Genomic DNA, 24,780 nt, shown 5'->3' with positions numbered 1-24,780 from the left:
ACTCATAAAGCTATTCAGCAATATGGCAGGATACAAAATCAATGCCCAGAAATCAGTTGCATTTCTACACTCTAACAATGAGACTGAAGAAAGAGAAATTAAGGAGTAAATCCCATTTACAATTGCACCCAAAAGCATAAGATACTTAGGAATAAACCTAACCAAAGAGGTAAAGGATCTATACCTAAAAACTACAGAACACATTTGAAAGAAATTGAGGAAAACACAAAGAGGTGGAAAAATATTCCATGCTTATGGATTGGAAGAATTAATATGGTGAAAATGTCTATGCTACCCAGGGCAATATACATGTTCAGTGCAATCCCCCCAAATACCATGGGCTTTCTCCACAGAGTTGGAACAAATAATCTTAAGATTTGTATGGAATCAGAAAAGACCCCAATAGCCAGAGGAATATTGAAAAAGAAAACCAGAGCCAGGGGCATCCCAATGCTGGATTTCAAGCTGTACTACAAAGCTGTGATAATCAAGACAGTGTGGTATGGGCACAAAACAGACACATAGGTCAATGGAACAGAATAGAGAACCCAGAAATGGCCCCTCAACTCTATGATCAGCTAATATCTGACAAAGCAGGAAAGACTATCCACTGGAAAACGGACAGTCTCTTCAATAAATGGTGCAGGGAAAATTGGACAGCCATGTGCAGAAGAACGAAACTGGATCATTCTCTTACACCATACACAAAGATAAACTCAAAATGGTTGAAAGATAAATGCAAGACAAGAATCTATCAAAATCCTAGAGAAGAACACAGGCAACACTGATTCAACACTTTTTGAACCTGGCCACAGAAACTTCTTACAAGATACATCTATGAAGGCAAAGGAAACAAAAGCAAAAATGAACTATTGGAACTTCATCAAGATAAAAAGCTTCTGCACAGCAAAAGAAACAAAACTAAAAGACAACCTACAGAATGGGAGAAGATATTTGCAAATGAGCTATCAGATAAAGGGCTAGTATCCAAGATCTATAAAGAACTTACTAAACTCAACACTGAAGAAACAAAAAACCCAATCATGAAATGGGCAGAAGACATGAACAGAAATTTCACCAAAGAAAACATACACATGGCCAACAAGCACATGAGAAAATGCTCTGCATCATTTGCCATCAGGGAAATACAAATCAAAACCACAATTAGATACCATCTCACACCAATAAGAATGGTGAAAATTAACAAGACAGGAAACAACAAATGTTGGAGAGGATGTGGAGAAAGGGGAACCCTCTTGCACTGTTGTTGGGAATGTGAACTGGTACAGCCACTCTGGAAAACTGTATGGAGGTTCCTCAAAGACTTAAAAATAGATCTGCCCTACGACCCAGCAATTGCACTATTTACCCCTTAAGATACTGATGTAGTGGAACGTCGGCACACCTGTACCCCAATGTTTATAGCAGCAATGTCCACAATAGCCAAACTGTGGAAGGAGCCTCGGTGTCCATGGAAAGATGAATGGATCAAGAAGATGTGGTCTATGTATACAATGGAATATTACTCAGCCATTAGAAACGACAAATACCCACCATTTGCTTTGATGTGGTTGGAACTGGAGGGTATCATGGTGAGTGAAGTAGGTCAATTGGAGAAGGATAATCATCATATGGTTTCACTCATATGGGGAATATAAGAAATAGTGAAAGGGATTATAAGGAGGGGAACTGAGAGGGAAAAATTAGAGAGGGAAACAAACCATGAGAGATTCCTGATTCTGGGACCAAATAAAGGGTAGTGGAAGGGGAGGCCGGCGGGGGGGTTGGGGTAGCTGGGTGATGGGCACTGAGGAGGGCACTTGATGGGATGAGCACTGGGTGTTATAGTATATGTAAGCAAATTGAACTTAAATAAAAACAAATTTAAAAAAGAAATAAGAAAGTAAAATTATGGTCAATTTCTAAGCTAGTACTCAATGTTTTATCTATTTCAATTTTGTAATTTCAAAGTTTGTTAAAATAATGTGACAAACTACTTTTTTTTTAAAGGGATAAAATTTTTCTATATGAGATGATGCATCTTAACTAAATCTAGTGTGGTCATTTTGCAATACATGTAAGGTGAAACCATCCTCCTGTACACCTTAAATGTACTCAGTGATGTTTGTCAATTATTTCTCAATAAAATTGTAAAATTGGGATGCCTGTGTGGCTCAGCAGTTGAGCGTCTGCCTTTGGCTCAGGGCGTGATCCCAGTTTGGGATTGAGTCCCATGTCAGGCTCCCTGTAGGGAGCCTGCTTCTCCCTCTGCCTGTGTCTCTGCCTCTGTCTGTGTCTCTCATGAGTAAATAAATAAGGTATTTAAAAATAAAGTAAAATTGGAAAATAAAAAAACTAAAGTGCTCTACTTAATGGCTGGAAGACAGACAAGCACTTACATAAATCAAGTATGTTCTTAGATATGTAGAAACTAACCTAAATATTTTCCAAATTCACATGGTCTAGAAATCTTCAGTAAATAAAAGGTAGTTTACATTTGCAGGTTTAATTAGACTAGGCATTTCTTTAGACCTATCAGCATTAAATATAACGCAGACAAACAATTCTTATTCCATCTAAGTTTACTAAAAGTCACATACACTCCTGTTATTTCTGTTACAAGATTTGTCAGCAAGAAAATAACTTAAGATCAGAGCTGTTTAATGTCTCATGAAATCTTCATGAGTGATCTAAACATACTGTTAAAACAAGTAACAAATTCACTAGCCATGAGATAAAAGATTATAAATGACATTTGCAACAATAATTATGCATTATGGTATGTCTACTTAAAAATAGTTTCCATTTTTTTTGTTTGAAACTTTGAAGTTATCCTGAGACAAGTTAAATGATAGATATTCATTAAATATCTGAATAATTTCCAAATGAGATAAAATACTGACACATTATCGGACACAAGTTTATTCTTTTCATAAAAAGAATAACTTCTTTTTACAGAAGAACTAAAGATATTTGGGTCTGTTGTTAAACGTGTTTTGTGCCATATTGAAAAATTTTCCTCGAAGAAAAATATACTACCGGAAATTAGGACATGTATTTATAAATTTGCCAACCCACAGAATGCCAGTGTAACAGACAGATCACAATTGCTAACTTCTTTGTTTTCACTGGGAATTAAAGATTATAGGCAAACTCTGCTGAGGAGCTGGAGGTTGGCCCCCAGTTGCCTCTGCACCTCTCTGCCTGGTCCTGCTCCTGGCCTCAGCCCCAGACGCCCAGCCAGAGCCCACCAACACCCAGATAAATTTTTCAGAACATAAAACAAGAATACAGTCATTATCAGAGGTGGAGACATTTAGAAGTTGTTCTTGTGAAGCTTGTACTTCAGAGAGTCAGCTTCATTCCTTGGCCTTCATAGCAGCTTGTTGTCCAGGTTCCTTCTGGATGAAGAAGGACCAGCTCAGCTGTACCCTCTGACAAATGGGAATAATATGTGAGTGTCTCTTAAAAGACCATGAAGATAAAATTCAGGAGGAGTATAAGCAAATCTGCAATACAAAACTAGCAGAACAATATGAATCTTTGGTGAAATTCACACATGATCAAATGATGTGATGATATGGAACAAAGCCAACATGCTAGGTATCCTGGAGCTTCCTTGCATGCCTGGTACCAGGTTTGACCTCAAGAGGTGGCTGCTGTACACTTTTTGCAACTGGTTGGATATATCAGCTCCAACTTTGCATCTTGAGAACACTTAAATGATTCTTCAGGTCCATTTTGTACAACTTGAAAGACTGTAACACTTTCTGCTTGCCAGAAGCATCTTTCGTTTCCGCTCATCCAGGAAACAACTGTGCCCTACTTTGATAGGTTTTTCAAACAAAAATACCCAGAGCAGCAGTTTAACAAAATATGACCACAGTGGCACTCAACAAATGGCATTACCCTGAGCACAGTTCTGTAAGAAGTATGTGCAAGTGTGTGTGTGTGTGTGTGTGTGTGTGTGTATTTTAAGTTATTTACATTGTGCAATTTTTTCTTATTTTGGGGATTTTGAACATAGACAACCACTGTAGCCCCTCCCTGTTGTCACCTCACTATCTTGCCAAAGTATGTGCCCTGAAATCTAGATAGCCCTGATATGAAAGATTTGTGAAAATAACTAACTGGTTGCAATTTTCTGCCAACTGGAGGGGATGGGAGTTAAAAATAAAATTTTGTTGCCCTAAAAAATAAAAATGTGATGTCACACTCGCACACGTGGACTGATCACTGCTACAGCTGCTCTTATGCCTTTTTTCTTCATTTCTTCTTTGTATCCAAGGTTCTCAGCATACTGCTCTGTAACGGTTATATGCTGAATAAATGATTACTGAGTTAATTAAAGGTTCGCAAAGCTCTTTATGATGACATCATCCAGTGTTTTAAGCATTTCTATAGCATGCCCTGTCATCAATTAATACATTTCTATTTACAAGTCTTTTATTTTAGTTTGAATGGCTTCAAATTCCAGTGGTTTTGTACAATTTTGCATTATTATGAGACTTTTTTCTTTTGAAAATTATACGCTCCTACCTTTTGACTATTTAATATTGAATTATGTATTCTTTTCATGAATATTTATTAGATTACATATTAATATAGATCCATTTTGAATATTTTTTATTTGTCTTTTGCAATTTTTTTGAGGGGGGAGGAGCAGAGGGAGAGGGAGAATCTTTTTTTTTTTTAAGATTTTATTTATTTATTCATGAGAGACACAGAGAAAGGCAGAGACATAGGCAGAGGGAGAAGCAGGCTTCTTGAGGGGAGCCTGATGTGGGACTCAATCCCAGGACCCCAGGGTCACAACCCAAGCCAAAGGCAGATCCTCAAACCACTGAGCCACTGAAGTGTCCTGGAAGAGGGAGAATCTTAAGCAGTCTCCATGCCTAGCTTGGAGCCCAGTGCGGGACTTGATCTCACAACCGAGATCATGACCTGAGCTGAAATCAAGAGTTGGACACTTAACCAACTGAGCCACTCAGGCACCCTGCAATTTATTTTTCATGATTCCTTATAATATTTTAAAATGTTGCATTATCCTTTTTAAACTTAGAATACAAAAACTTACAAAAAAAGAAAAGAAAAATCTCATAAAGGTACACCACTTGAGGTTAACAGTTTTTATCATTTTAATGAATGTTATTCTAGATGTCTTCTATCTCTAGGGCTGGTCCAACAGAGGTTGTATTTTTTTAAAGATTTTATTTATTCATTTGAGAGAGAGAGAGAGAGAGAGCATGAATGGGGGGAGGGACAAGCAGACTCCTCACTGAGCAGGGAGCTCATGTGGGTTGGATCCCAAGACTCCAGGATCATGACCTGAGCGAAGGCAGATGCTTAACTGCCTGAGCCAGCTGGGTGCCCCGCCAACAGAGGTTTTAAATGAGTATTTAGTCTGATCTATTTCTACTTACCTTTCTGGCATTCGCTTTACTATTCAGAATATTTTTGTAACCCCAAGATTTTGTAGCCAGGTTTTGTATTGAATAACATGGTTTAATTGTTCTATATATCTTTTTAATCACATGGAGTATTTTTTTAGTTTAGAGAAAGAAGTTAAACTATTAGGCATTTATTTATAAAGTCAGTTAATGGGACTCATTCATCTTTACCATTGATTTACAATGCTCTAATTATAAAATTTATGTGTCATACATGCTACCATATCATTCTGGACTTCTTTGGATTTGTCAATGCATCTGTTATTTGTGTTTTAGGCCTACTGCATCTCATTTTAGCATATGCTGCCCCAAACACCTGCCACACCCTCCCTCCATGAGCCTCTTTTTGCTCAATCATCTTGTCTATTATTAATTTGTACATTTGTATATTATGTAATTTGTACATACATTTGGAACTCTTTTTTGAGTTGTCCCAAAAGAATGGAGTTTTGCATTGTAATTACTCTGTCAATTACTCTACCAATTAATTGGAACAGAATCAGTGTTTTTAATGCTATTCTATCCTTTCAACCAGAAACATGCTAGACATCTACAATTTTACACATATTTTACCATGACTCCTTTTAAAATATTATGACTTTTAATTTATAGAATTGTCAAATCACTATATGGTGCACCTGAAACTAATTTAGCATTATATGTCAATGAGACTTCAGTAATAAAACAAATTTTTAAGAATTATGACTTTCCTCAAACTTCTCACGATTAATTGTAGGCATTTTATATATAGTTACTTAGTACTGCAATTGTAAATGGGATCCATGATTCCGTTATATCTTTTTATTTCATTTATTTTACAGAGTTTTCCAGTATCTGTGGATGATCCTGATTTTCCTTCCTCTATTTTGCTCTTTGATTAGCAGTTAGTTCCTGGAACTCCTTAAAACTGTGTCACTTTCATGAAGATATCTTCCTTCTTTGCTTTTCTTGGGCCTTTTCTCCTGGTAAAAATATAATGAGACCAAACAAACCAGCACAGAAATGAGAAGACATCAAATCAGCATACATATCCTGCATTCTTTAGAGCAAGTTGATTCTTGATCCACCAGTTTTGACAAAAACCATGACCCCTGCCCCAAGGATTTGAGTGCATTTTGGGAAGACAGCTTCTGTAGTTTCAACTCTCACCTTTGGAGGCCAAGGGATCTGGATGCCAAAGGGATTTGGAAGAGGCAAGGGCAGTATACAAAAGTTTAAAAATCCTTTCTAATTCTTGATCACTTAAAAATACCTATATTTTATTTCTTTTTCCTTTTTTCTTTTTGAGTAGGCAGGCTTGAACTCATGACCCTGGGATCAAGACCTGAGCTGAGATCAAGAGTCTGATGTTTAACCGACTGAGCCATCCATGCACCCTATTTTCTTTCTCTTTCTTTCTCTCTTTCCTTATCTCTTTTAAGTAGGCTTCAAGCCCAAAAATTACCTATATTTTAAATTGGGTATTCTTCAGTATTCTAGAAGGATAAGCAAACCCCAAAAGAAATATGTACCACATGTGCTATATATCTCAAAATGTGTTTTCAAGAGCATCTGAAATTTTGTTTGTACATGTATCTTGATCATTTATGAAGCTACTGTGATCTGTAAGTCAAGAAAATTCATTGTCTTACTATTTTTTAAAAATCAAAAATTAAGACATCTGTAACAAAATTTCAAAGTTAGACATTAAAATGTACGTGAAAGAACAAAGAAACAAACTCTTCCTATTAAAATGTATGTGAAAGAACAAAGAAAGAGTTTGTTCTCTCAAACTCTTCCTAACATTCTTAATATAGAGAAATTGTTTTACTCGCTCTCTGTTTTCCATTTAACCTTATGGGCAAAAGACTTTGAACTTCATAACATAAGAACTATTAAAGTGAAAATGTCAAGTAAAAAGGAAGTCCTACATCAGAGAAAAGACTGAACAGTTATGCCCTCAACCTTTAAAGGTTTTAAAACCTGCCCAGAAATCCACCTCAGTATGTGAAGTTTCCCTCTGCCTTCTCCTCTGATTAAGTTTGTTATTTGTTTGAATGCACCATCATTCAAAATCATAAAATTTCTTGTTCTGTGTAAAACAGACAAACCAAATTATATTTACTCTTCCTTTCCCTTTCTCAACAGTTGCATCCCAGTGGAAACCAGCTGGTCTGGATCTCACTGACAGCCCAACAGGACTCTTCCCCTAAGATGCACTGTCATCTGTGGGAGGGGCTCAGATCATCTCCCTGATCTGGCTCAGATTCTTCAGGGGCCAGGGCAGTCCTCAGAGCTTCATGGATTCCCAGGCTGGTGGCTGCGGGGGTCTGAAGGATGAGAGTCTGGTGTCTGGATCTTTGAATGTCTGTGAAATACCTTCAGGGCATGTTTGTCACATTAAGATACTTAATTTTGGTCCCTACAGCACTAAACCTACTGCTGCAGGCTGGGCAGAGCTAATCTGTGTGATCTAGGGAGCCACAAGGGAGTCTGAGGTCCATGTGAGGAGAGATGGTGGTAGCTAAACCAAAGGCATTGACAACATGGAATATGTCTAGGTCTAAATCTTTCCCTGGGAGAGGCAGCTGGCTGGTTCAGTTGGTAGGGCAGGCAACTTAGTCTTGGGGTCATGAGTTCAAGCCCCACATTTGATTTATAGCTTACTTAAAAAAATTCATGTATCTTTCCCAGGGGACAATGACCCTGAAGTGTCTTGCCTTCCTCATCACAGCCTAGAGCAGACCTTAGGGGCAGCCAGGAGATTTACTCACTCCTTTTCCACATCCTGGATGGAGTCAGGCAGAGGCTGATTCCTGGTTTCAGGAAGGAGGAGTACAACAAGACCAGCGAGGATGGGGAAGACTCCATACATGATCCAGGGCAGGTGGGGAGAATAAATGGTTAGGATCATCAAGAGGGGAGCCAGCGCTGCTCCAATACTACCAGCAAGTCCCAGGATTCCAGTAGCTGTTGCCCTTGGAGTGTAAACAATAGAAAAATAATTCGGTATAAATCCATGCAGGTAATTTGTGATTTATTATTTTGCTTCGATTATGGGAGATACCACAACCGTATTTAGACACATGAAGTTTGATGAAATACTCTTACATTTCAAATATGCTTTTTTATTTGCTGGCAATTATTTTCAAGTGCACAGGTGCATTAAGACGTACTTTTGTTATTTAAAAAATACTCTTATCCATAACACCTACCATTTAGTGGTTCTGTGGATTAAGTGAGGTGATACAGTAAAAAACAACACAGTGCCTTGCCAAAGTCAGATTTTTGGCTGTAATTTTTGTTACTATTAATACTATTATAATTGATGCTTTTGATAACTTTGATAACTAATCAGTGTTCTTCCCACTATAAATGCTAGTTAGCTGGAAAAGGTCTATTTTGGCCCTGCTATAGAGCTTCCATGCAATTTGTACCTGATTACAGTAGGAAGTAGCTCATTTCCATGGGCAGAAGAACACATGACAGCTGCAGAAGAAACACCTACTCCCAAAGTTGACAAAATAACACGTAGGGTCTGCATTTCTGGAGAGGAAGACCAGTAAGACTCAAGACATCGGAACTAAAGGAATCACCATCCACTAAATTATAAGTGAAAAAGACACAACTGGAGATGTTTTCACGTGTTACATACATTGCAGAAAAAAGTGCACAGAGGCAGAGACTGTGTAGTGACTAGTGGCTGAGAAATACAACTTATCTGTTGGTTACAACTTAAAGAGAATAAAAAACCCAGGCCATTTCATTACCTCTCCCTTTTATATCAGAGATTTGCCAAAGATGGAGGAGAAGGGAATGTAGTTTGCTTTCATATATTCTGTCCAGTGTCTCCTCTGCCCTTCATGTATAAAGCAGGACTCACATATGACAATTACCAAGGGATTTAAAACTCGCTGATGTCGTTGAGAAGTTTAAAACCTAGGTGCACACACAATATTGAGTTGGGGCTGGTACCACAGCAGAGAGTAATAAGAGAACAGAAGTCTTATGTTATGGATAAGCTGGAGAGCAGCTTGATCTAGAGTAATGTTTGAAGATTTAAGAATAAAGATCCGAATAAAGGGAAAAATTATTGGGCTTTGGAAACCTCTGAAAGGAAGTTTCAGAGGGTCAGTTTTCTACTCAATTTAAAAAAATCTCACAGGAGTGTTAGAGCATTGGGGTAAGCTCTGTGGTAAAGCAGCAAATGTGCATCATTGCTGACTCCAAGATGAGAGCAGAGCAACCTGGGATCCTGTAAGATGCACAGCTATCCTGGGAATTAGGTGAAGCATGAGGACCATCTCGGTTCCCCTATTCATTGCATATGATCATTTAATTTCATAAAATTGATTCTAAGGGAGGCTTTAACTGCTTCACTCTTTGTTCCTATTGTATACTTCTCTGCTTGAAGACAAGATATTTTTATTACCTTGAAATCAAAAGGTCTTCCCTAAGCCAGGATTACAGTTATGGTAACCTAATACAAGAGACACGAGTGGACATCAGGGAGTAAATTGTCACTGACAGTGTAATAACAAGAAAGCAACCAGAGAAAGTGGCAGTATTGTGTCCTTGTATGAGATACAATTAACATATATTGGACACAATACTGTCATTTACAATTACAAGCATGATTGGTCAACATCAAAATGGCAAGTGATCGATTGCTCGCCTAGAGAAACTTTTAGGAAGAAATGGCACCAGATGCTTCTCAGATGTGATGAGGCCATATGTCTGAACCAATTTTTACTGACCTTTGACTCTTTCCTAGCCACTCAATAGTAGAATCTATCCTGAATCTTCAAATCGATTTTGGGGAATCATCAGAACCATATTCTCCCTTTCCTTGTGTGAATCCAGTCTCTGAGTCCCCAAGTCCCTGAGATATTTCCTTTCCTCAACCTGTGCTCTTTTCTCACCTTCAGGAAGAAATGTGGTGGTCAGAATGGAGATTCCAAGTAAGGACATGAAAAGCATCTGGCTTACTCGACGGCCCATATGATTCAGTGCCAAGAATGCAATGTAATTGGCAGGGAGGTTGACCATGCCAAAGATAACCTGGAACAGGAAAACATTGCTCCCCATGTGCTGGAGATGGAGAGTCAGGCCAAAAAAGGGCATGTAGTTTGCAAATCTATGGTGAACAAAAGAAGAAAGACAGATGTCATTATGTTTAGACCCTAAGTTCTACAAATGACAGTCATAAGTGTCATAAGTGTCATCAAACAGCCAGTGCTTGGTGTCCAAGTACAAAAGGCATGGTCTGTTTTGTAGAATATTCTATATGGTGATGCTTTAAAAACTGTCATTAAATATTGCATAATGATGGCGGTCACAATTATTACTTTTTTTGGTGGGTGGGGGGTATTGTACTTAAGAATACATAATGAAGCCCTCGAGTTTCACAGTTTTTTCTATATCCTGATTTGGGTGATGATTGCATATTTACATACGTAAATATTCATTGAATCATATATATGAGTGCACGTTAAAATTTTTTTTTAAATTTATTTAAGTAATCTCTACACCCAACATGGTGCTCAACTCGCAATCCTGAGAGCAAGTGGCACACACTCTTCTGACTAAGACAGCCAGGTGCCCTAACTGTTTGTAATTTTATCTTAATTGAAGTGGAAATAAACAAGTGAAGAAACTTAAAGCTAAAATCTCTACTGTGATTGAAGTCCACAGCCTCAGTTTTCAGATGCTGAGCCTGGTGGTGTGATATAATAAACAAAACTCATTGTACAATGAGTTCTGGGTCAGTCCTGTAACTGAAGAATGCAATTATCTTTATGGCTTCTTCGTGTTTTATCTCCAAATCTATCCCCACAACATGTATCCTTTGATATGAATAGATTAATGTCTCCAATATTTTCATATTCTTCATGCACGGTGTAAAGCCCACCTCACAAAGGATGCAAAATAGATCCTTCTGCGCAGGATAGGTGTGCGGAACAAGTCACGCACAGAAAGTTTTTTCTGTGCTGCCTCCAGCTCCTCTTGCATGGTGGATCTCAAAACCTTCAATGACAATCACAATAAGAAACGGTTCAATTGCCACACAATGTGAGCATTAGGAGGTCCCCCAGAGAGGATAAGCTATATAACTTGCTGTTGTATTTAGTGGGAAATTGAAACAGCAAAGATACAATGATATGTGACAGGTGGATTAGGGAGTTAAAGGAGCCTCAGGAAAATTATGTAGCAACAAGGACTTTTAAAAATACCTTATTTTATTTAAATCCAATTAGTTAACATATAGTGTCTCATTAATTTCAAATGTACAGCCCAGTAAATCATCAGTTGCCTAGAACACCCAGTGTTCATCACATCCTGTGCCCTTCTTAATGCCCATCACCCAGTTACCACATCCCCTTGTCCCTATCCCCTTCAGCAACCCTCAGATTGTTTCCTAGAATTAAGAGTTGCTCACAGTTTTTCTCCCTCTCTGATTTCTTCTATTTCGTTTTTCCTTCCTTTCCCTATGATCCTTGGTGCTATTTCTTATAATCCATATATGAGTGAAATAATATAATTGTCTTTCTCTGATTGACTATTTTGCCCAACATAATACCCCCCAGTTCCATCCATGTCAATGTAAATGGTAAGATTTCATTCTTTTAATGACTGAGTAATATTCCATTGTATATATATACCACATCTTCTTTAGCCATTCATCTGTCTATGGACATATGGGCTTTTTCCATAGTTTGACTATTGTAGACATTGTGGTGGTAAACATTGGGGTGTAGTGTCCCTTCAGATCACTTAATTCATATCTTTGGGGTAAATACCTAGTAATACAAGGGATAGAGGGAACATACCTCAATATCATAAAAGCCATATACTAAAAGACTACAGTGAGTATCATTTTCAATGAGGAAAAACTGAGAGCTTTCCCCCTAAGGTCAGGAACATGACAAGCATGTCCACTCTCACCACTGTTGTTCAACACAGTACTAGAAGTCCTAGCCTCAGCAATCAGACAAAAAGAAATAAAATACATCCAAATTGGTAAAGAAGTCAAAATCTTTCTCGTTGCAGATGACATGATACTTTATGTGGAAAATTCAAAAGACTCCACCCAAAAATTGCTAGATCTCATACAGTAATTCAGCAGCATGGCAGGATATAAAATCAATGCACAGAAATCAGTTGCATTTCAATACACTAACAATGAGACAGAAAAAAGAGAAATTAAGGAATCTATTCCATTTACAATTGCACCAAAAATGATACATACTTAGGAATAAATCTAACCAAAGAGGTAAAGGATCTGTACTCTGACTCATGAAATAAATTGAGGAAGACACAAAGAAATGGATTGGAAGAATTAATGTTGTTAAAATGCCTATATTATCCAGAGAAACCTACACATTCAATGCAATCCCTATCAAAATACCATCAACATTTTTCACAGAGCTGGAACAAACAATCCTAAAATTTGTATGAAACCAGAAAAGACTCTGAATAGCCAGAGGAATATTGAAAAAGAAAACCAAAGCTAGTGACATCACAATTCCAGACTTAAAGCTGTATTACAAAATTGTAGTCATCAAGACAGTATGGTAATGGCCCCAAAACAGACACAAAGATCAATGGAATGGAACAGAGAACCCAGAAGTGGACTCTCAACTCTATGGTGATCTCATCTTTGACAAAGCAGGAAACAATATCCAATGGAAAAAATACAGTCTCTTCAACAAATGATGTTGGGAAAATTGGATAGCCACATGTAAAAGAATGACACTGGACCACTTTGTTACACTATACACAAAGATAAACTCAAAATGGATGAAAGACCTAAATGTGAGACAAGAATCCATCAAAATCCTAGAGGAGAACGTAAGCAGTAACCTCTTTGACCTCAGCTGCAGCAACTTCTTGCTAGTTATGTCTCCAAAGGCAAAGGAAACAAAAGCCAAAATGAACTATTGGGACTCCAACAAGATAAAATGCTTTTGCACAGCAAAGGAAATAGTCAACAAAGCTAAAGGCACCTACAAAATGTGAGAAGATATTTGCAAATGACGTATCAGATAAAGGGCTGGTATCCAAGATGTATAAAGAACGTATCAAACTCAATACCCCAAATACAAAAAATCCAGTCAAGAAATGGGCAGAAGACACGAACAGACATTTCTCCAAAGAAGACATACAAATGGCCAACAGATACCTGAAAAAATATTCAATATCACTTGGCATCGGGGAAATACAAATCAAAACCACAATGAGATATCACCCTACAATCAGAATGGCTGAAACAAACAACTCAGGAAACAACAAATGTTGGCAAGGATGTGAAGAAAGAGGATCCCTCTTATACTGGTGGTGGGAATGCAAGCTGGTGCAGCTACTTTTGGAAACAGTATGGAGCTTTCTCAAAAAGTTAAAAATAGAGCTACCCTATGACCCAGCAACAAGGTCTTTTTAAACACAAGATCTGAGTGGGTTGCAGGGCATCAGAAGGGTATGCATGTTAGATATTCAGATCAGGAAGGGAACCAAATGTGAGTTCCTTGGATTATGGTCCAAAACTCAATTTATGCTAGATGTGCATGAAAGACCTAGAAACTAAGTTTGGTCCTCAGCTGTCTCTCCTTTGCAGAGAAACTGTTTATATCAGGAAAAAATGACATTTCCTGAGAGTCTTTATTTTGGTTCTTCATTCAGTCTCCTTGAGGGAAATCTTGTTATATTGTGCCTCCATGAATGAAATGCCTAGAATTAAATATGAGGATGAGACCAGGGTGGGATCTTGGTGTAGAATAATTTATACCCTAGCTGATTATAATCTAGAGTTACTTAATGATTCTTCAACATGGTAGGTATACACTTTGCAGAAGGTGATTAAGTATTTCTAAAACCCAATTTCTCTGTCATGAAGAAAAAGAAAAGGGAGAAGGGGGGGGAAGAGAATAAATAGGTGGAGAAAAATAATAACACTTTTTAAATGAGGACTTTCTAGCCTTACACGAGGTTGAAAATACGGAGATGGAATTATATCCAGCATATCTCGGATACTTACCTATTTATTGGTTATTCCAATAATATTGACTTAATTCTCATCCCACCTCTACAAATGAAACAATACCATGAAGTCTATTGGAAAAATTCCATGGTAAAGGACTTTAGAGAGCTGTAAGACCACCTAAGTGAGGCCCTACTGGATCAGAATGTCTTTTTCAGTTGCAGGGCTAGCTCAAGCAGCAAAATGCTGGACTTATGCTTTTGGAAGAGAAGAGTCATGATAACATCTCCTTTCTGCATCTATCCCCAGAAACCCATGATCATGGGCCATTGTCATAGCAGTATTCTAAGAAAAGGCTCCAAGAATACCTTAAACTTGGGCCAGTTGAGGGCTGCCATGCTGGTGAGACTGGCCTCAAATCACATCCAGTATCGGAATAAATGTTTGGGAGACACTGAGGTTATTTCACATTGGCCATTCATTTTTGCTAAGCAAGCAGACATGTGAGTAGCATTTCCAGAAAAAGTTAGGGAGGTGATGTCAGGTCATTAATGGGAACTCAAGGAGCTCCTCCTACCGGGTAAAATTCTTATTCAAGGAAGAGGAGGCCTATATTCAAATGGGAGCCTGCTGGATCTTTGCTTTTTTAAATGCATCTTTTCTCTCTGTCCTTTGGTAGGGATAAAAAAAAACTTCAAAGAACTATTTGTAGTACCAATCATAACACCATGCTGGGTAAAATGCATGAAACAGCCTATTGGTGTCCTGGAATGCGCATGTACAAATTCACAAAAGCCCTTTGTTAAATGTTTCGTTTGTAAAGTAGTTGCTATGTTGGTGGCTTTTACTGGCAATGGTGGTAGTATTCATACTACAGAAATTTATAATCACCACAAATTTGAGATATGTGGATATTTTCCCCCTCCTATAATGTTAGGTGCTAAACATTTACTAGCACACTACTGGCTTGGCCCCTTTGCAGTCATTTGGATTGCTCTCATCATATGCCTACTTGATTTAAACCTGGCTAGTTCTACCTTAACCTGTAAGGCCTATTTCAAATACAACTAATTTCAAGTAGCATTCAGTTCCTGCATGTCTGCAATCTGGCTTATGTCTTCCTCCTTGGTATTCACATTCCACCCTTGCTTTACTTCAAAGAGGTTTTATCAAGCCTGTAACCTGGCCTGTCTGTTCATGAACCTGGCCGTGGACATACCTGCAGACCCTGTCAAATGGTCCACAAATCCATGGACCCAGACAGCAGTCCTACTGAGGAACCCTGCTAACTGGCATACCCATAATCTCCAGCCAAGATGACTAGTGAAGGGCTTTTCCTGCCAAAGCCAGATTGTGAAGACTAGAAGAGGTGACTGCTTCTTCAAATGCACAAACACCAGCACAAGGCTATGAAGAATTATTGGGGTGAGGGAGAATTGATGAATGAGCTGGGTTTTTTTTTTAAAGGATGAACAAAATTAACAAACTTTTAGCTAGACTGACCATGGAAAAAAAAGGCGAGAAAATTCAAAATCAGAAATGAAAGAGAAGACATTACAATTGGATGCCAAAGAAATGAAAAAGATCACAAGGGACTATAATAAACAATTATATACCAACAAAGTGGACAACTGAGAAGAAATAGATAAATTCCTAGAAACATACACACAAAACTGAATCAAGAATATATAGAAAACCTGAAGAGACCAAAGATAAATAAGATTAAAACCGTAATGAAAAAATATCCCAGAGGAAATATTTGCAAATAGCATGTCTGAAAAAGTATTAGTATCTAATCTATAAAGAACTTAGTAAACTGAACACCCAAAAAAACAAATAATCCAGCTAAGAAATGGACAAAAGACATTTTTCCAAAAATGACACCCTTGGCTAACAGACACATGAAAAGATGCTCAACCTCACTCATCATCAGGGAAATACAAATCAGAACTATGATGAGATACCACTTCACACCTTTCAGAATGGCTAAAATTAATAACACAGGAGACAACAAATGTTGGTGAGGATATGGAGAAGGGGAACCCTCTTGCATTGTTGGCAGGAACGCAAACTGGTGCAGTGACTCAGGAAAACAGTATGGATAGTCCTCAAAAAGCTAAAAATAGGGGATCTCTGGGTGGCTCAGCAGTTTGGCACCTGCCTTTGGCCCGGGGTGTGATCAGGGTCCCTGCATTGGGCTCCCTGCATGGAGCCTGCTTCTCCCTCTGCCTGTGTCTCTACCTCTCTCTCTTTCTCTGTGTCTCTCATGAATAAATAAAATATTTTTTTAAAAAAGCTAAAAATAGAAGTACCCGATAATTCAGCAATTGCACTACTAGGTATTTATCCAAAGGATGCAAAAACACACATTCAAAGAAGTACATGCACCCTGTTGTTTATAGCAGCATTATCAACAATAGCTAAACTATGGAAAGAGCCCCAAAACCCATCAACTGATGAATGGATAAAGATGATATATATATATATATATATATCTATCCTGTATATGTAATGCAATATTAGCCATCAAAAAGAAATGAAAAGCCATCAAAAAGAAATGAAAATCCATCAAAAGAGTGAAATCTTGCCATCTGCAATGATGTGGATGGAGCTAGAGTGTATTATGCTAAGCAAATAAGTCAATCAGAGAAAGACAAATACCATATGATTTAAAAAAATTTTTTTATTGGAGTTCAATTTTCCAACATATAGTGTAACACCCAGTGCTCATCCCATCAAGTGCCCCCCTCAGTCCCCATCACCCAGTCACCCCAACCCCCCGCCTGCCTCCCTTTCCACCACCCCTTGTTTGTTTCCTAGAGTTAGGTGTCTCTCATGTTCTGTCACCCTCTCTGATATTTCCCACTCATTTCTCACCTTTCCCTTTATTCCCTTTCAGTAATATTTATGTTCCCCAAATGAATGAGACCATATAATGTTTGTTCTTCTCCGATTGACTTATTTCACTCACCCTCCACTTCCAACCACGTTGAAGCAAATGGTGGGTATTTGTCATTTCAAAAGGCTGAGTAATACTCCGTTGTATACATAGACCATATCTTCTCTATCCATTCACATATGATTTTACTCATATGTGGAATTTAAGAAACAATGGATGAACATTTGAGAGGGGGAAACAAAACATGGGAGATTCTTAACTATACAGAAAAACAGAGTTCATGGAGGGAGGTGGGAGGGAGATGGGATAGATGGGTATTAAGGAGGGTACTATGATGAGCACTGGCTGTTATATGTAAATGATGAACTACTGAACTCTACTCCTGAAACCAATATTGAACTGTATGTTAACCAACTAGAATTTAAAAAGAAAATAAAGTAGCCCAGAAATAAAAGCCTAATACCAGATGGCTTCTCAGGTGAATTCTAGCCTATCAAACATTTAAATTATGAACACTGGTCCTTCTCAAACTTTCCCAAAAAACAGAGTAAGAGGAAGCACTAACAAACTTGTTTTATGAAGGCAGTATGACTCTGATACCAAAGTCAGACAAAAACATCATAAGAAAAGAAATAGGCCAATATCCCTGGTGAACAAAGGTGAAAAAATTATCAACCACGTATTAGTAACCAACTTCAACAGCACACTGTCTACCATGACTCAGTGGGATTTACTCCTGGAATGCAAGGATAATTCAACATAAGCAAATTTAAAAAGTGATGCCCCACATTAACAGAATGAAGGTAGAAACCATATGATCATCTAAATAGATGTAAAAAAGCATCTGACAGGATTCAACACACATCCATGATTTTAAAAACTGTCAAGAAATACGGTATTAAAGGAACTTATCTTAAAAGCCATATATGAAAAGCCCCCAGGCAAGAGTATACTCCATGGTGGAAAACTGAAAGCTTTTCTTCTAAGATCTGGAACTAGACAAGAATGACACTTTAATTCAACATAGGATTGGAAAGTCCTAGCAGAACAATCAGATAAGAAAAAGAAATAGAAGGCATCAAAATCCAAAGGGAAGAAGTAAAATTATCTCTGTTGGCTGATGACATGATCTTATATGTAGAAAACTCTAAAGAAGCCTTCAAAATATTGTTAGCATTAATAAATGAATTCAGTAAAGCTTTAGAATACAGAATCAAAATAGAGAAATTAGTTGCATTGCTATATACCAGCAACGAACTATCTGAAAATTAAATTAAAGAAACAATCCTGCTGGGGTACCTGGATGGCTGTCAGTTAAGCATCTAACTCTTGGTCTCAGCTCGAGTCTTGATCTCAGGGTTGAGAATTCAGGCACCACAATGTGCTAGAAGTTCGAAAAACTAAGTGACATACCTATAACAAAAGTTTTGTTCTCCTGCACTTACTTATCACTAAGAGATGCATTACCTATAGAATTTTGCTTACCAATAAAATTTTGGTGATCAATAAAAAAAAAGAGAGAGAGAATTCAGGCCCCACACTGGGCCCCATGCTGGGGATGGAGCCTACTTTAAAAAATTTGGTTTACAAATTTAGCTTCAAAACAATAAGGTCCTTAAGGAATAAACTTAGCAAAGGAATAAAAGACTAGTATACTGAAAATTATAAGCACTGAAGAAAGAAATTAAAGCAGACACATGAAAAAAAAAAGGAAAGATATCCTATGTTCATGGACTAAAAGAATTACTAGTGTTAAAATACTCATAGAACCCCCAATGATCTATAGATTTAATATAATCTCTATAAAAATCTAAATGGCATTCTTTACAGAAATGGGGAAAAAACAATCCTGAATTGATGGAAAGGCTTTCAAATAGGCAGGATTCAGGAATCTCCAAAGCACTAGGGAGCAGGAAGGCCAGAAAGAGTCTTGTGGTAAGAATGGCCAGATATAGTTACTCGCCTCCTGGATAAATCACCTTTAACCAACTTTCACTTCTGTCCCTCAACTCACATTCCTGGAGCATCTATTGGCCTTGATCTTAAGACATGCTTGAAAAAAATCTTGCCCCATGCCTAGGAAAAGACAGCGCCTGACTGATGGTTCCACCAGACTGTATCCAATGGGAAAGAGGTGATTCATTCCCTAAAAGAAAACTAGGTTGCAATTAGGAAGTACAAATAGACAGCTCAAAATCAACAATGGCCACTAAATCTGTCAGCATCACACCACAAAAAGCTTAGTGGGACATATTGAAGGACATTGACTTTTATCCTAAATGCAAGAGGAAACCTGTAGAGGATTTTAAGCAGGAGCAGCAGGGGTGCTTTTCAGAACCAGGCTTATGTTTCTAAAGTATCCTCTGGCTGTTTCCTTTGTGTTTTTTTCCCCCCCCTAAAGATGTATTTATTTTTAGAGAGAGAGACAGAGAGCATGCACAAGTGTGGGGAGGGGCACAGAGTGAGAGAGTCTCCAGCAGATTCCTCACTAAGCATGGAGCCTGATGTGGGGCTGGATCTCAGGACCCTGAGATCACAACCTAAGCCAAAACCAAGAGTTGGATGCTTAGCCAAATGAGCCACCCAGGTGCTCCACTCTGACTACTTTCTGAGCAAGGGATGAGAATGGGGCAACAGTGGAGGTGGGAAAGAAGCTAGGCCAGAGGGAAGAAGGATGTGGAGTGTAATGGTAGCAGTAGAGTTGAGAAATGGTTGTATGGATTCAAAATATATTGATGAATATTGTCTATGAATATATACAACTGTCTCCAATCATCTACATTGGAGAATATATATATGTATATGTTCATATACATATATGTATATATACACAGATAGCTATATAATATATGGACACATATATATACATATAGAATATACATATTCATTTATGCATTGGTGTTATTCTTTCTACAGTCTTAATATTTTAAAATTTTTGATTTTTATTTTCCTCACAAGTGATTCACATTTGTGAATGTTATAAATCATCAAATACTTTTTTAAATCATCAAATCCTTTGCAGAATGAAGCATCAAATAAATATTTTTAAAAGAAAAAAAAAAAAAAAAAAGAAGAAAACTAATCTGGAGCTCCAGTCCAGGGTGGCAACTTAGGAAGACCCTGAACTCACCTCCTCCATAAGACACACTGATCTATACCTACTCATGGAGAAAGTCATCCTGAAGAACTGAGGGCTGACTGAACAGCTTCTACTCAAGAAAAGATAGAAAGACCACACAGAAAATGGCAAGAGAGATGGAGATACAATAACAAAGGGACCCCCACCTTGGACACTATAAACTGCAGTGAGACTGAGCAGACTTGTCTTCCCTGGGGCACAGGGGGGGGAAAGCCAATTTAAAAGAGCATGTGAGGGGTGCCTGGTGGCTCAGTTGGTTGAGGGTCTGCCTTTGGCTCAGGTCATGATCTCAGAGTCCTTTCTCAGCAGGGAGTCTGCTTCTCCCTCTCCCTCTGCTCCTGCCCCTGCTCTCTCTCTCTCTCCAATAAATCCATAAATAAAATATTTTTAAAAATTCTAAAAAGAGCACATGAAATATAAAAAGTTAAGCCCTACAACTCTGCCAAATGGTAGGAGAGCTGCTGGAACTCCTTCCAGTCAGAGTTAAAGAACACAAGAACTGAAATGAAAAAGACACTATAGGGAATCAACAAAAGATTGGAAGATGCAGAAGAACATATTAGTGATCTGGAAAATATCCAAAGCTTGAGTGAAAACACCCAAGCTTAACAGCAAAAATTAAAAAAGAATTTTTAAAAATGAGGATATCTTATGGGATCTCTTGAATAACATCAAGCAAATAAACATTCACATGATAGGGATACCAGAAAAGGAGAGAAAGGAAGGAGCAGAAAACTTATATGAAGAAATAATAGCTGAGAAATTCCCTACCCTACAGAAAGAAACACTCATCTAAGTTAGGAAACACAGAGAGCCCCAAATACAATGAACTCAAGGAATTCCACACCATGATACATAATAATTAAAATGCCAAAGATTAAAGATAGTGAATTTTAAAAGCAGCAAGAGAGAATCTACTAGTTATGTGACAGGGAAATCCCATAAGATTATGAGGTGATTTTTCATCAGACACTTTGAAGGCCTGGGGCACCTGGGTGGCTCAGTGGTTGAGCATCTGCCTTTGGCTCAGGTCGTGATCCTGGGATCCTGGAACGGAGTCCCACATCAGGCTCCTTACAGGAAGCCTGCTTCTCCCTCTGCCAATGTCTCTGCCTCTCCTTCTCTGTGTCTATCATGAATAAATAAATAAAATCTTCAAAAAAAAAAAAGAAAAGAAAAGAAACTTTGCAGGCCAGAAGGGAGTGACATGATAGATTCAAAGTGCTGAAAAGAAAAAAAACCTACAACCAAGAATACTTTAATCAGCAAGATTACCATTCAGAATGGAAGGAGAGATAGAGTTTCCCAGACAAACAAAAGTTTTATTTATTTATTTATTTATTTATTTATTTATTTATTTTCAAACAAAAGTTTTAAAAGTTCATCACCACTAAGCCACCTGAGTGGCATACTCGGTTAAGCATCTGATTTTTGGTTTTTGTTCAGGTCATGATCACAGGGTCATGAGATTGAGCCCCACATGGAACTCTGCTCAGCAGAGTCTGCTTAAGATTCTCTTTCCCTCTCCCTCTGCCCCTCCCCCTCTGTGCATGCATGTACTCTCTCTCTCAAATAAATAAATAAATACATCTTTAAAAGAATGAAAGTTCACCACCACTAAACTAGCCTTGTGAGAAATGTTAAAGAGACTTCTTTAGGTAGAAAAGAAAAGGATATAATTAAAAGTGAGAAAATTTGGAATGCCTGGGTGGCTCAGCAGTTGAGTGTCTGCCTTTGGCCCAGGGCATGACCCGGGGGTCCCGGGATTGAGTTCCACATCGGGCTCCCTGCATGGAGCCTGCTTCTCCCTCTGCCTGTGTCTCTGCCTCTCTCTTTCTCTCTCTGTGTCTCTCATGAATAAATAAATAAAATCTTTAAAAAAATAGAAGTGAGAAAATTCTGGAAGGAAAAATATTTCATGAGTAAAAGCAAACATACAGTAAAGGTAGTGTTTACCATTTAAATGTAAATGGTCTAAATGTTCCAATCAAAAGACATGAGGTGGCAGAATGGATTAAAAAACAAGACCCAGGGGGATCCCTGGGTGGCTCAGTGGTTTAGCGCCTGCCTTCTGCCCAGGGCGTGATCCTGGAGACCGGGGATTGGGTCCTGCATCGGGCTCCCTGCATGGAGCCTGCTTCTCCCTCTGCCTGTGTCTCTGCCTCTCTCTCTCTGTCTCTCATGAATAAATAAATAAATAAAATCTTAAAAAAAAAAAAAAAAAACAAGACCCATCCGTATGCTGTCTATAAGAGGCTCACTTCAGACCTAAGGACACATACAAACAGAAAGTGAAAGGATGGAAAAAGATATTCCATGCAAATTGAAAGAAAAATAAAAGCTCGGGTAGCAATACTCATATCAGACAAAATAGACTTTAAAACATAGACTGTAGGGGCGCCTGGGTGGTGTGGTGATTGAGCATCTGCCTTTGGCTTAAGTCATGATCCCAGGATCCTGGGATCGAGTCCCATATCAGGCTCCCTGCAGGGAGCCTACTTCTCCCTCTGTCTCTGTCTCTGTCTCTCTCTGTGTTTTTCATGAATAAACAAAAACTTTTTTTTTTAAGTCTGTAACAAAAGACAGAGAAGGACATTACCTAATATTAAAAGGAACAGTTCAATAAAAAGATGTAACATGGTGGAAATGTAAATTGGTGCGGAAAACAGCAAGGAGCTTCCTCAAAATTAAAAATAGAGAGGTATACCTGGGTGGCTTAGTCAGTTGAGCATCCCACTCTTAATTTCAACTCAGATCATGATCTCAGGGTCCTGAGATCCAGCCCAGAGTTGGGTTCCATATTCAGCAGAGAGTCTGCTTGAGGATTTCTCTCCCCCTCCCTCTGACTCTGCCCCTGCCCCCACTCACATGTGCAAACTCTCTCTAAAATAAATAAATAAATCTTTTTAAAAAATTAAAAATTGAAATACCATGTGATCCAGTAATTTCACTACTCGATATTTACCCAAGAAAAACAAAAACACTAATTCAAAAATATATATGCACCCCTATGTTTATTGCAGCATTATTTACAATAGACAAGATATGGAAGCAACATAAATGTCCACTGACAGATAAATGGATAAAGAAGATATGGTATGTGTATAATATATATGTATGTATATAAAGTATATATGTGTGTATATATATAATGGAATATTACTCATCCATAAAAAAGAGTGAGATCTTGCCATTTGTGGCAAAATGGGTGGATCTATAGGATATCATGGTAAGTGATTTCACTTATATGTGGAATCTAAAAAACAAAACAAAAAGCAGAAACAGATCAATAAATACATAGAACAAACATGGTTACCAGAGGGGTGGGAGGTGAGGGGATGGGCAAAATGGATGAAGTGGAGTGGGAGGTATAGGCTTCCAGTTACAGAGTGAAAAAGTCATGAAGTAGAAAAGCGTAGCACAGGAATATAGTCAATGGTGTTGTACTAGCATTGCATGGTGACAGATAGTAGCAATACTTGTGGTGAGCACAGTAGAATGTATAGAATTGTTGAATCACTATGTTGTGATGTAATGTTTTGTGTCAATTATTCCTCAAAAAAGGAGAGAAAAGGCAATCCTAAAATTCATATGGAAACACAGAAAACCCTTAACAATCAAAGCATTCTTGAACAGAAACAAAGGGATAGATGTTGACATGTTTGACACCATGTTCTGGTGTCAAAGTATATTACAAAGCTACAGTCACCAAGAGATGTACTGGTATAAACCCAGACATGTATCCCAATGAAGCAAAACAGCAATAAACTCAGCATATGTGGTTACTTGATCTTGGACACTGGTGCCAGAAATTCACAGTGGGGACAGGCTAGTGTCTTCAATAAAATAGTGTTGTGGAAAACTAGATATTTACATGTAAAAGAATGAACTGAAGACTGATCTTACAGTGTACAAATACTACACTATATATTGAAAATTTGCTATTAGTAGGTCTTATATTAAGTTTTACCACAAAAATAATGAACAAAAAGGGCATGAGAAAGCTTTAGGAGGTGATGGATATGTTTATTGCATGGGTTGTGATGCTGTTTGGTTATATCAGATTCATCAACTTGTATACATTAAATCTGCACAGCTCTTGTATGTCAATCATACATCAATGAAGTTGGATTTTTCTAGATTTTATTTAAGTTCAGATTAGTTAACATATATGTATTATTAGTTTCAGGGGTAGAATTTAGAGATTCATCACCTGCACAAAGTTGTTTTAAGAAAAATCCTTCAGATGTGCCATTGAACGTGTTCCAGAAATATTGTATTATTCCTCTTTCACCATCTAGATCCTAATCTTCTCCTTTTCCAATTAAATAAGGGT

General features: G+C 37.9%; 1 protein-coding gene across 1 annotated transcript in view; it reads right to left on the bottom strand.

Moving 5' to 3' along the window:
- Positions 1-5,484: 5,484 nt before the first annotated feature.
- LOC112924340 (organic anion transporter 7) overlaps positions 5,485-24,780 on the bottom strand; it is a 42,548-nt gene continuing 23,252 nt past the window's right edge. Inside the window, exons 7-11 of the mRNA XM_026004625.2 lie at positions 11,341-11,456; positions 10,352-10,566; positions 8,867-8,975; positions 8,204-8,407; positions 5,485-6,412 (exon numbers count right to left, since the gene is read on the bottom strand). Of these exons, the coding sequence (XP_025860410.2) occupies positions 6,352-6,412; positions 8,204-8,407; positions 8,867-8,975; positions 10,352-10,566; positions 11,341-11,456 (705 nt within the window). The 3' untranslated portion in view covers positions 5,485-6,351. The remainder of the gene's footprint in view (positions 6,413-8,203; positions 8,408-8,866; positions 8,976-10,351; positions 10,567-11,340; positions 11,457-24,780) is intronic.

This window comes from Vulpes vulpes, chromosome 5 (genome assembly GCF_048418805.1).
Source record: "Vulpes vulpes isolate BD-2025 chromosome 5, VulVul3, whole genome shotgun sequence".
Taxonomy (NCBI): Eukaryota; Metazoa; Chordata; class Mammalia; order Carnivora; family Canidae; genus Vulpes; species Vulpes vulpes.
The sequence above is the reverse complement of the archived record's forward strand: the minus strand, read 5'-3'. Positions and strand labels throughout refer to the sequence as shown.